Source organism: Lissotriton helveticus, chromosome 1_1, assembly GCF_964261635.1.
Source record: "Lissotriton helveticus chromosome 1_1, aLisHel1.1, whole genome shotgun sequence".
NCBI classification, from domain to species: domain Eukaryota; kingdom Metazoa; phylum Chordata; class Amphibia; order Caudata; family Salamandridae; genus Lissotriton; species Lissotriton helveticus.
In genome coordinates this window covers 1,112,566,493-1,112,579,316 of record NC_136057.1, presented here as the reverse complement: position 1 = coordinate 1,112,579,316, position 12,824 = coordinate 1,112,566,493, and the positions used below count along the sequence as shown (strand labels likewise).

Sequence of the window (12,824 nt, the reverse complement as noted above, 5' to 3'; positions counted from 1 at the left end):
CTGTATATACTATACCAAAGTGAGGTATAGCGTGCACAGAGTTCAGTGGAACCCCAAAGGTAGCCAGAGGTAAAAGTAGATGGCACCTTACACTCTATTTGTGGTAGTGTGGGCGAGCAGTAAGGCTTTATCAGAGGGTAGTGTTAAGCATTTGTTGTACACACCATCAGCAAATGATTGTCACACACTCAAACACTGAACTCGGACCAATTTTGTTTGTATGAAAATATTATTTTAGTTATTTTATTTCCTAGAACCAAGAAAGCCTGGCACAAGTAAGTGATTTATACTTTGCAGTAATAATACAGTTTAAATTGCAGTTGTATATATACTTTGGTGTGATTACAGTAGATTCACTGGTAATGCAATGCTTTAAAATATAGTACATATGCTTTGTATTGACTCTTCAATAGGATGTTATGTAGATTACTTTACAGATTACTTTTCTTACACAGTGTAGTATACCTAGATACTGCACTGGGACATTTCCTGTAAGCAGGTAAGTAAACACGTTTTGGTTATTTGGTTACAGTATTAGAGACTTTTATACATTTTCCAACTCCATACTTAAAACACTTTTTCATAGAAAAACAGTCACGGTAATCCTATGGGAGGAAATAGTGTCATCACCAATGAGGCAAGCCAAAAAAACAGTAAATGTTTCTGGGCGGCCATAAATGAAATGTGAGCGATGGGCCAGACGCTAACACCAATTAACTGTAATATAACTAGTGAAGCATGGGAGGCACATTTTTCAGCGATATATGCATCCCCGTCTCATGATAACGAGATTTTCCAGCTGCCCTTCAATTAAAGTCCCTGGCTGAAGTGGAGGAAGCAATAAATCGGAGTATGGTTAACAAGGCTCCGGGACCTGACTGGGTGCCTATAGATTTCATGAAACATAAACCAGATATTTGGGCCCGCTCTTTCTTAATGTTTTTAATAATCTAGTTTGCTCCCGGTTACCAAGCACATGGTCAACCTCTGTTATTGTACCTATTTTTAAATAGGGTGACCGCTCCCAACCAGGTTGCTATAGGCTCATCTTCTAGATTATATACAGCGTTGAAAATCCTGGGTAGGGTCCTGTACACAAGATTAAAGATTGGGCTGAGGATAATTCCATTCTGCACCACTGCCAATATGGTTTTGAACATCATGTAGGTACAATAGAACAGTGTCTTAATCTAAACTTAATAATTAAGAAATATACTATCGGGGCGTGGCTAAGCGGCCGTGTGAGATGGCCGCAGCTTGAACGGGCTGTTCCCGACCCACGGCAGTAAACCGTCCTGCAGCCTGCAGACCCGGACGAAAGCCCTCTCGAGGTGCCCCCCCGAACGGCGGACACCCTAGTGGAGGCTGCGGAGTGGCTTTCCAGCGCGGCAGGCGCCGTTACACCGGCGATCAGGCACTCGACTAAGGGGACACCCAGACGGCGCAAGATGGCGACTCCGAAGTGCGGAGAATAGCGCGATCCTGCTTTCCCTTTGGCGGCCTGATGACGACTTCACCCCCTTCCACCGGGTGAGGCAAGGAGGGGGGCCTGGGGCCTGGCCACGTTGAGGGAGCCCGGCGGTGGGACTGGAGGGGCGACGACCTGCCTAACATTGCCGGAGGCGGCGGAGGCGACGGCCCGGACCCGGGAGTAAATTTAGGCCCCAGCTTTGAGGCCTACCTTCAGGTGACCGTAAGGACGACGGCACGGCACCGCTACGGCGGGGGGAGAGGCGGAATGTGACACTCTGCCCCGCTGTGGACTGCGGGGGCGCGACGGAGCCCGTGTGGCCTGGGACCCTCTGGTGGCCTCTAGGAGTGTGCCATCCACACCCGGAGGGCGCCTTAAAAGTCGGCGCCCTGGCAGAGTCTGGGGGCCCGCGTGGAGGCAGTCAGGAATCCTGTGTCGCCCTTTCCCTTCCTCCTTGCTCAGGGTGGTTCCGAACAGACTACTGGACCGACGATTGCGTGACCCCCTCCTCAATTGACTGTGCGGTGCGGGTGGCTACGTCCAGCCCTTAAAAGATCCAGGGTGTGAGGTGTATTCATCGGCGATCTGTTGGCATAGGACGGGACATATATCAATTGCACCGGCTCTGGGTACAGGTGCCAAAACACTGTCACATTTTCCGCGTTGCGACTTACAGGCTGGTCTTTCGCTGTGGGGTGAAAATGGCGTCAGGAAGCATGAGCTCCAAAAATAATGCCCAGGCGAGACTGTCCAAGTATGCGTGGCAGCAGGGTGAAGACAAAATGGACTCGCCAAGAACTGAAAAAGACAGTGCGAAAGGGTCATCTCCCCAACCAAAGGAGCCCACGCTCCATGACGTCCTGGCAGCCATAGGGGAAATGCGCACGTCTATGGACTCTGTGTCGACGGAAGTTTCACTGCTTCGTGCCGATTTTAAGCAGACGAACGAAAAAGTGCGAGAGCTCAAAGTGGTGACGGCGGCACTCCAGGAAGATACCTCCGACCTCCAACGGCAAATGTCGGACATGGAAAAAAAGACAGACTCGTATGGCACAGCAGCTCGACGACTATGAAGGGATGGCCCGTCGCAACAACGTCAGGATTCTCGGGGTTCCGGAGAAAACGGAGGGGCCGGTGGCTGACCTTTATGTGGAGGAGCTAATTACGAAACATTTGAAGCCCAAGACGTTGTCTGCATATTTCTCCATAGAACGAGCCCATAGAGTACCTAAGGTCGGGGCCCCTCCCAGGCCAATTATTGCCAGAGTCTTTAACTTTCGCGACCGAGACAATATTCTTCAAACTGCCAGAGCGGGCCCCCCACTTAAGATCGATAACTACGAGGTCTCCTTCTTTCCGGATTTCACGTCTCGGGTCCAGGCGCAGCGACGCATCTTCCAGGCGGTGAAACAAGAACTGCGAGGCAGAGACATCAAATACGCGATGCTGTTTCCAGCGAAACTAAGAGTCGAAAGGGACGGTAAATCTTGGTTTTTTGACTCACCGGAGGCAACTTGGGACTGGCTGGATGGATGGACTAAAGTCGGAGGCAGACCTGGTGGACGCCGCGGCGCACCGGAGCGGGGACCTGGAGATAAACCGGAGACAGCAGCGATAGGAGATGACGTGGGGACAAGCGGCCTCTCGGAACAGGAGTGAGAGGCACAAGAGACCTAAAGAAGGACTGACCCTGATGGACACTTGCAAGTATTAGGGGGGATGGGCGGCGTGAGAGGGGTGGTATTGGGAGTAAGTGTCTTATTTTAGTGATTCCGGGTTTATAATATGGTTTACTGTCTTTACTTAGACATGTTGTGACGATTATCCATAGGCAAATATTCTTGATTGCAGGCTGCACTGCTGTGACCTTATATTAGATAGTTATGCCGCGGGGAGGGAGGGAACGGTTCGCCTCTACGCAATTAGTACGGGTGGGGAACACATAGGCACTCTGCCGGGTTGGGGGTGGGCGAATTGCGGTCCACAGGCAGGGGTGCAGGGAGGGGGGTGGAGGGGAGTCAAGGGGGTGTTTCGGGGGGGATGTTGGCACAGAGTTATTGGTGAACACGACTGCAGTAATGGTGTACAAATTCAGATCACAATGTTCAAGGGGAGGGAGGGTTGGTTGCACTTAGTTTGGTGCTTTAGTTTTGGACTGTATTTCAAGGATATCAGTTATTGCATGGGTGGACTTGATGAGCTTTCAAGGAGGTTTCAGTAATGATGGCGGACGGGGTTTTGGCTGATGTAACAACAAATGATGATGCCCCGATTGTGGCCCCGGTACCCCCCCCTGACCCTGCTTACCTGGAATGTGCGTGGTTTGGGGGACAAAATCAAAAGGGGTTTGGTGTTGCAATATGTACGTAGGGCGGCCCCAGCATTAGTGTTACTTCAAGAGACGCACTTGGTGGGGTCGACATGTAAGGCTTTGGATCGATGGGGCTACACAATGGTGATACACTCTGAGTTCTCCTCAGGTTCCAGGGGGTGGGAATCCTGAAGCGTAAGCATTCTCCCGTGATAGTGCAACAGGTGTGGAAAGATACTCAAGGGCAATTTGCTGCTGTCTCCTGCTTATGGGAGGGGAAGAGATTTAATGTGGTATTGGTATACGTTCCCCCTGCCCTACACTCAGTAGCTCTCCCCGCCCTCAGTGCATTTCTGCTCACGCTCCCGGAGGGCGAGCTTATAATGGGCAGAGACTTTAATGCAGTTCTCGATGAAGGTCTTGACCGCCACCCCAAAAGGACTAAAGGGATGAACAAGGCGAGGCTGAAGAGCTATGTAGAAGCTATGGGTCTTACGGATGGGTGGAGGTTCAGGCACCCCGAGGAGGGTGGCTACACCTTTTATTCAGGGGTGCACAATAGTCTCTCTCGTATTAATTTCTTTGTTTCAACTGACATTCTGCCACACATACTAGATGTAAAGATTGGCCCAAGGGGTATATCGGATCACTCCCCGCTTCTCATGGTATACACCTCTCATGTAAAAACCCGGAGGCGTATTTTCCCGATCCCACCCCATTATTTACAGATTTCCAAAAGCAGACGGGACCTAGTCGCGACCACGAAATGTTACTTCCAAGAGAATGTCGCTACCGTGGACTCCCCTGGGATCCTATGGGAAGCATACAAAACGGTGCTAAGAGGCCAGGCGATAGCCTCCATAACAGGTTATAAGCGGACTGTGCAGGAAGACCTGACAACATTGGAGCGAGACGTAGGCAATTTGCAGGCCAAACATGATCAAGATCCTACTGAGGAAGCTAAGCGACAATTACGCCTTAAACAGGCGGAATTCACGGAGTATCAGCGAGTGCAGGTCAGACACCGACTCATGCGCACTCAACATATAGTATATGAGGTGGGCGATAAAGCGGGGAGACTATTAGCATGGCTCGAAAAGAAAGACAGGGCCCAGAGAACGATAGCACAGCTTCGCTCCACCGATGGTAGGGTGTATACTTCCCCCACAAATATAATAAACACTTTGGCTGATCACTTTGAGGAGGTATACACGTCCTCTTCGGCGATGTCTTCTGAGGAGGCACAGACCTACATTAAAGATATCCGAATGCCCTCCATTTCAGACGCAGATGCTGACCTTTTAGAGTCGGACTTTACTGTGGAGGAGGTCGTGGGTGCTATTCACTCCTTACAGTCTGGTAAGTCTGCGGGGCCAAATGGAATCCCAATAGAACTGTATAAGCGCGTCTCAGATCATGCAGCCCCACATCTATTGCAAATGTTTAACGACAGCTTGGCCTTGGGGGAATTACCTAGAGATCAACGGACTGCCACAATCATAGCTATACCAAAACCCAGTAAGCCCCCAGACAAATGTACGTCATACCGCCCCATTTCGCTATTGAACGCGGAGGCAAAAATATTGGCCAAAATGATCGCTGCGCGACTAACCCCGCATTTGGAGACGCTGGTGCATCCGGATCAATCCGGATTCATGCCAAACAGGAGCACTGCTTTAAATCTAAGAAGAATTCATGCGGTCATGGCACAGATACCGGCCATATCTGAACCGGCTGTGATATTGTCATTAGACACGCGTATGGCCTTCGACATGGTCGAATGGCCATATCTATTCGCGGTCCTGCGACATCTAGGCTTTCGGCCGAAGTTTTGCGCATGGATCAAACTCCTCTATACAAATTCACTTGCGCATGTCGTGGCCAATGGCCATATTTCCAGGGATTTCCGGCTGGGTCGTGGTACGCGTCAGGAATGCCCCCTGTCGCCTTTGCTTTTTGCATTGATTTTGGAACCCCTGGCAGCATGGATACGGTGGGACCCTGTTATAAAAGGTCTTAATTGGACTGAATCATGGGAGGGCCGCATATCGTTGTATGCTGATGATATTCTTCTCTATTTGACTCGCCCCAGGCGTTCTCTCATGGTTCTCCTTGACATATGTAAGATCTTTGGGAGGGCCTCGGGATACACCATCAATTGGGCCAAGTCGGTGTTATTCGTCCTCAAAGGGCCCCCACCTATCCTCCTGAACGACTGCCCCCTGAGGGTTTCTGCCGAACCCTTCAAGTATTTGGGGGTATGGGTGACACGGAGTCAAGAGATCTTTTATCGTCATAATTTGCCGCCACCACTTGAGCGACTTCACACGGATGTGCGGCATTGGCACACCCTAACGCTGACCCTGTTAGGAAAAGCCGCTCTGTTTAAAATGATGACATTACCGAGATTTCTTTATATCCTAGAAAATGCCCCGTTTCTGGTGCCTCCAAAATATTTTCAGTCCATCAACGCATTAGTCAATGGCCTACTCTGGGGGGGATAAACCTCCGCTTATCTCCTGACTAAAGTTGGTAAGAGGGTGGTTTGATGGGGGCATCGCGCTTCCGATGTCCAGTTGTATTATTGGGCTTCACAATTAAAAATCATAAATCACTGGCTCCACGCCCCACAGACAGAGCCCGCGTTTAAGGCGGACAGATATGACCTAGGGGGCTGGAGGAGTGATGACCGCGCTCTATGATCCCCGGAGTTTAGCAAACCTGATAGGCCCTACGGCCCACACAGTGAAGCTCTGGCACATGGCATCAGCACGTCTCAAATGTCAGAACACGATCACGCAGATGACACCACTTTGGGCGTCGCGCCGCCTCGGCCGACTTTGTAATAGCAAGGGATTTGAGGCTTGGGACCACATAGGAATTTCGACAATTGGAGACATTTACAGACTGGGTAAAATCCTTACTTTCGACCAACTTGCGGCCCAATTCAGTTTGGTGGAAGCGGAACGTTTCCGCTATCTGCAAATCACTCATGCCCTGCGATCGGTGCTACCGGTAGAGGGACGGCTACCTGAATCCACTCCTCTAGAGGATAGATTGCTTACGAAACATATGCTTAACAAGGCAACCTCATTGGTTTATCGTAAGCTGATTAACAACATGCCTGACCCCATGGACAGACTTAAAACCGCCTGGACTACAGAACTCGATGACATTGACGACTCGGACTGGCAAACCGCACTCTCCTCACCTCCGGAGGTTGCTATATCGTCACGACTCCGACTGGTACAATTGAAAGTTCTACACAGAGTATATTACACTAGGGTCGCACTACATAAGATAGGAAGAGCCACACACCAATATTGCCTGAGAGGTTGCGGAGAAGAGGGGACGTTCTATCATACTATTTGGGAATGCCCTATGATTGCTAATTATTGGACCCAGGTAATGAGAACTATATCCCAAGTGTTGCGAGTTTCGTTGCTCCCTGATCCACGACGGTGCGTATTGAACATTTGGGAGCCGAATGACCTCAGTACCCATCCGCAGGCTTGGGCTACGTTGGGTATTATGTACGCTAAACGGAATGTGGCCAAGGCCTGGGGATCCCCTGTGTCTCCGGCGCTCAGAGACTGGAGCACAGATTTAGACTCATCAATAGTTGCCGAAAGGACAATATATTTGAATAGGAAATGTCCGCGAAAGTGGGGGGCACTTTGGGGAGCATGGAATGAATATAGGGGAGACATTTGTGACCCACCCCAGTTAGAAAGTGACAAAGATTCGGATGGTTAAGGGAGGGGGGACGGGAATATCCAGGATGGTAGGGCTTTGTTGCTGAGACATGCCGATTATGATACTTGTTTTCATTTGCGAGCATATACTGTGTCCACCACATGTCTTTACATTATTTATGTATGATTGATAAGTGCAAAGTGACCTTGAAAATGTCCAGTGTTCAATTTTTATTTTCAATTAAAAAAAAAGAAAGAAAAAAAAAGAAATATACTATCGCCCAACATTTGCTGATATATTTGGCGTTTATGGATTTGATTTCGGGGTTTGACTGCCAATCAGTCTCGGCTTTGGTCTATCCTTTTAGAGAATGGAGTAGATGAGACACTAGTGCACTTACTAGGCTATCTACACAGCGATATTTCTAAAGATATTGGCTTTTTTTAGAGGGGTGAGACAAGGATGTGTTTTAGCTCCATTACTTTTTATTCTGTACATTAATATTTAACAACCCACACCAGTGAATTACCAAGAATGAATGGCTCTATACTCCCATCCTTATTGTATGCAGATGATGCGGTCTTAATGAGCCGCACTCCTAAAGCCTTGCGCCTTTTAGCACAGGGTTTTGATGATTTTATGGGCTCCTTAGATTTACGCACTAATTTTATAAAAATCTTTTATTATGGCCTGTGGCCTGAGAAAGCATACGATAAACACCCTTTGTCGGCAACCAGAGTTTACAAATCTCAAGCACTTTTCCTTATCTGGATCTGGTCTTTCTTGCTAACGGTCTATGGGCGGACCATACTGTCTACTGCCGGAATATGTTTTCCAAGTCAATTAATGCAGTATTTAGCATACGCCCAACCGAGGTGGGCGGGGGCATTTTACCTATTTTAAAAATTTATAAAATTCAGTATACGCCCACAGAAACCTATGGGGAAGATGTTTGGGGTATTTACAATTGCTATAATACGAGAATAGATTCTGCCACAAGCTCCTGGGTGCCCCAATCTCTTCATCCCTGTTAGACCTGACATCATTGGCGTGAGTCTCCCTTCCATTTTTGACGGATTGCCTCCTCTGTTTTGACCTATTTTTGCTGGTTGTATGTTTTGGGCCCTGTGCCACTGCTAATCAGTGCCACAGTGCAAGAGCTCCCTATGTTAAATTGATATACTGATTGTATTCCATGATTGGCTTATTTGATCTGTCAGCCCCTTGTATAGTGCACCATGGGTGCCCAGGGCTTGTAGAGCAAATGCTGCTGGTGGGCTTGTAGCACTGGTTGTGCCACCCTCAGAAGCAGCTTGTAAAGTGTGTCTCAGGCCTGCCATTACAAGGCCCGTGTGTAGTCTGTGACTACCATGTCGACTTGGCCAAGTACACCCACTTGCCAGTCCCTAACCCTTCCCTTTGCTTCCTATTAGACACCCCTATGATAGGCCCAAGGGCAGGGTGCATTGTAAGTATAAGGTAGGACATGTCTGATGTGTGTAGCATGTTCTAGTAGTGAATTACAGCCATTTTCGTTTTTCACTATTGAAGGCTACCTGTTCTCATGGACTAGAAGGGGCAGTGAAGATTGTTACATCCCTACAATCCTAACTGACTCAGGGAACATGGTAGAAATTCGAGAGTAGTATACCTGAACTCAGAATAATAAAATACATCTTTTAGTAAAGTTTTAATATTCTGTGTTTGCAAATACCACTTTTAGAAAGTAGGTATTTGCTTGCCTAACCATTTGAGCCCGCCTCTGCTGACTTGTGTATTCCTTGTCTGGGTTTGTGTGTGACAGGGCTGGAGAAATTCCAGGAGACCTTCTGGGACAGCCCAGTGGTGAATAGGGAGATTTACCTCCAGATGGGAGGGGGAGAGGGCACCTGGGACCTGAGTAGGGCTGGGCCTTCCCTCCACAATGCTGGCTCCATCCCCTGTGGCTTGTCTGATGTCTCTGCCCTGCACAGTGAAAGGAGAAGGGGAATCCTGTCAACAGAGTGTTCCAGACCTGCATCTTCCCTCCCCTGTGCTGGCTCCACCTCCTGTGGGGCGTCTGATATTCCTGCCCTGCACAGTGAAAGGAAGAGAAGAGTCATGTAAACACAGTGTTCAGGAACTGGAACTAGGCAGAGGCCTCTCTGCCTTCAGAGAACAAAGGATTTTGGGGTATAAATATTGGGACCCAGTCCCACAGACTTTAGATCACTTCTGGAACAAGAAACCTTTCTGCCAAGGAGAGGAACCAAGGAAGCTGCAGGAGTTTCGACTGCCCCTCTGCCAGTGTGCGGTTTGCTGGGTTGGCCTGCAGTGGTTTCTTCATTGCCAAGGGAAAGGAGAAGGAACTCTGTAAGGACTTTCATCTAATATATTCTCCAAGGGCTTGAACTGTGCTTGCCTTCTGCTGAAGTCGCAGGGCCAAAAGACTTCACCCCCAGCTCCCTCCTGAATTTCCTTGCTGGGAATTCTGACTCCAGTCACTTGCGTGCCGCTGGGAGCTGGAAGCGCGACGCATCGAGAAGAAGCGTGTCGCCGCCGCAGCTGAAATCATCGCAACGCCGGAGAAGCGAGAGTTCGTCGCATCTCCCTGGAAGCGTGTGTTCATCAAAGCTGTCTGTTGTCGCATCGCAGGAGAAGTGCGACGCATCGAGAGAGCTGTCATCGCATCGCCGGAGAAGCGCATCGCAGGGCCTGTCGCGGCTCCAAAGTACAGAGTCGTCGTAAGGCTGCCAGGGCGTCATCGCATCGCCGCATCAAGGGCGCCATCTTCTCACATCGCAACTGGATCATCGCATCGCATCAAGGCGCCATCTTGCGCACCGCAACAGGTCGAGAATCTACGCATCACCTCTGCACCGGTAAGGCTCACGACGAGTCCCCTACTCTGCGCAAGCATTGAGGAAGGAGGCAACCGTTCTCCCGGGTCACGTAACCGACGCATCTCCCCTTCTGCAAGCCTTTTGTTTACTTTGCGTGCCGCATCCAAGAACTTTGTTGAGAACTTTGTCGCTTTTACCAACAACTTGAACTAAGAGACTTTTATCATCCTTTAAGTAACCTTTAGTATAGTATTGTGGATTTTTGTCGTTTGTGGACTTGTGTTAAGTCTATATAAAGAATACCTATTTTTATAAAAACCTGTGTTGTGTCCATCTGTAGTGCTATCACTGTATTACTGTGTATATTCACAAATGCTTAACACACTGCCTCTGAGATAAGCCTGTCTGCTCGTGCCAAGCTACCAAGGCGGTGAGCAGGGGTTATTAAGGAGAGTAATCCCCTTGTCCTGACTTAGAAGTAAGGGTACCTATTTGGACAAAGGTGATAACCATTGCCAACTAGAGACCCCCAGATCTAACAGTCCCAATATGTGTGCCACCGTCCATTAAATCTACACTACGTTGACGATTTTATGCGAGCCCGTCCTGCTCTATTTTGACTAGCAATATGGAAAAACAAGGCGGTGTCTCATACCAGAGACATTATAGCAGATTGCCTTAAATATGAGAACGGTATGGATATCCCATGGTTAGCAGAGGTGAAGACCAGTTTATGCAGGACTAGCTACAGACTCTTTTTACAACCCTTACTATTTAGAAAATGTAAATAAATGGGAGCTTTGTGCGGACCTATACAAGTGTTTTCACGCGGATAGAGTGGCAAAAGAATCCAGGAAAGTTCGCAGGGTATGCTGAGACGTGGGTCCCTTGCTCACTTTGCCACTGGATTCAAGCTAGCCTGGCTGATGAGGGGTGTTACCCTGAAATCGGTCCCAGGATTCTGGTTTCCGGTCCAGCGAAGACATGCCTTGGCAGTTTGGGCTGGACTGTTCCCATGAGGCTCAGGGTCAAGACTGCTTCGCATATGGCTGGGTCTGAACTGGGGTGACGAAGTGAGCTAAAGAACGATTATTGATTCAACCCATATCTGTGGCTGGGGGTGAGTGTCTGGAAAGTTTCAGTGCTCCATACATCACCTCCTTGTGTTTGCTTTATATGCAATAAACAAAACTCTTCCTACTTCCTTTTTAGGTTGAGCCTAGAGTCAGCGCCCAAGCGCTGCTCTAGGGAAGATCTTGGGTAGTTCAGTTTGGGAGAGAGGTCCCGCCCACTCCCCTGCCCATATTTGTCATTGGCTTGTGTCCTTCATAAATGCAGGCTTCTGATTGGTTAATAGGCTTGTTAGTCCCTCCATAGTAAGGCCTTGTCGTCATTTGCAACCTTCCATGGCTACTGGCCCATTTACTTGATTGTTACTCAGGTATGTGTTATTTACTCTTGTAAGCACTATTTTCGCGATTGAGTTTCTCCTACTTCAGGCATGACTACGTTTGTAGTCCTGCTCAGTGCTTCACGTCGCGTGCTACATCACACACTATGGCAGCCAAGCACCTTTAATTTTTCGGCACCGCGCCTGCAGCGTCTTGCATAGATGGCATTTAAGATCCCTCCCCGCAGCCCGGGCTTTTGAGTTGCTGCTGCGAAACTCCCCAGCAGGTAGGGTGCAAACAAAGCAAGTTTACCCCTCCGATGCTCACAAACCGGCGAGGTCGCTGACTCATGCTCCTGTCTGCTGAGGGTTGCGAGAGTGCAAGAAGCTCTAAGCTAGTACTGTCGCTTTAACTGGCTCCTTTGTTGCTGAAAAAAGCGCATTTAAAAAACAGGAGGGCCGTATTCTGCCAACCAAACTCCGCCCTCTTCTTTATTTCGGAATTTGTGGGCTTCTTTCACCGAGCGCTGCGTTGGGCTCTGTGGTGCTCGAGTCTTCCGTTGCTGGCTGCGAACTGCGGCATGTGCCTTTCTTTCTGCACAGCTGTCCTTTTTATGTCTCGACTAGCGTAGGCTGCGCACATGCGCAGTCTCGCTGGCGAGATTTTATGTTCTTCGTAGCGAGGGTTAACCCTGCCCCTCTTCTCCAATGGCTGGCCTCCTAAACGCTGGCCGGCCATTGGAGAAGAGGTCCCATTGACAATTTTAGCCCCGTCTTTTTCGGATTGGGGGGCATGTTTTTTCGGGTCTTTCTCTCCGTGACATCCTCAGTCCAAAACACGGCCCCATCACGCTGCCTGCAAGCCCAAGTCTGCTCTCTGATTCGTTGACAACTATCAAATAAACACTACCATTGGTGTTCTTTATTAACCAATCAGAGAGCCGACTGGCGCGTGCAGGCAGCGTGAGCAGACACACTGTAGACTTTCTGTGTTTCACTCTGCCTCCTCTCCACACTGATGGGCCTGCGGTGAGGAGCCACGCCATTGCTGCCGTCTCTGCTGGAAGGAGACCCGTGAGCTGCCCCCACGCTCTAGACTCATTTATTTTTTAAATAAACTTGCGACATACTCGT

The 12,824-nt window shown here is 49.2% G+C and overlaps 1 protein-coding gene across 2 annotated transcripts in view; it reads left to right on the top strand.

The window, feature by feature from the left end:
• LTA4H (leukotriene A4 hydrolase) overlaps positions 1-12,824 on the top strand; it is a 309,801-nt gene that overhangs the window by 243,097 nt on the left and 53,880 nt on the right. Inside the window, exon 17 of one of the 2 annotated variants that reach the window (XM_078678777.1) lies at positions 255-275. The exons of the other annotated variant lie outside the window; for it this stretch is intronic. Coding sequence (XP_078534903.1) covers positions 255-275 — 21 coding nt within the window. The remainder of the gene's footprint in view (positions 1-254; positions 276-12,824) is intronic. 2 annotated transcript variants of the gene reach the window in all.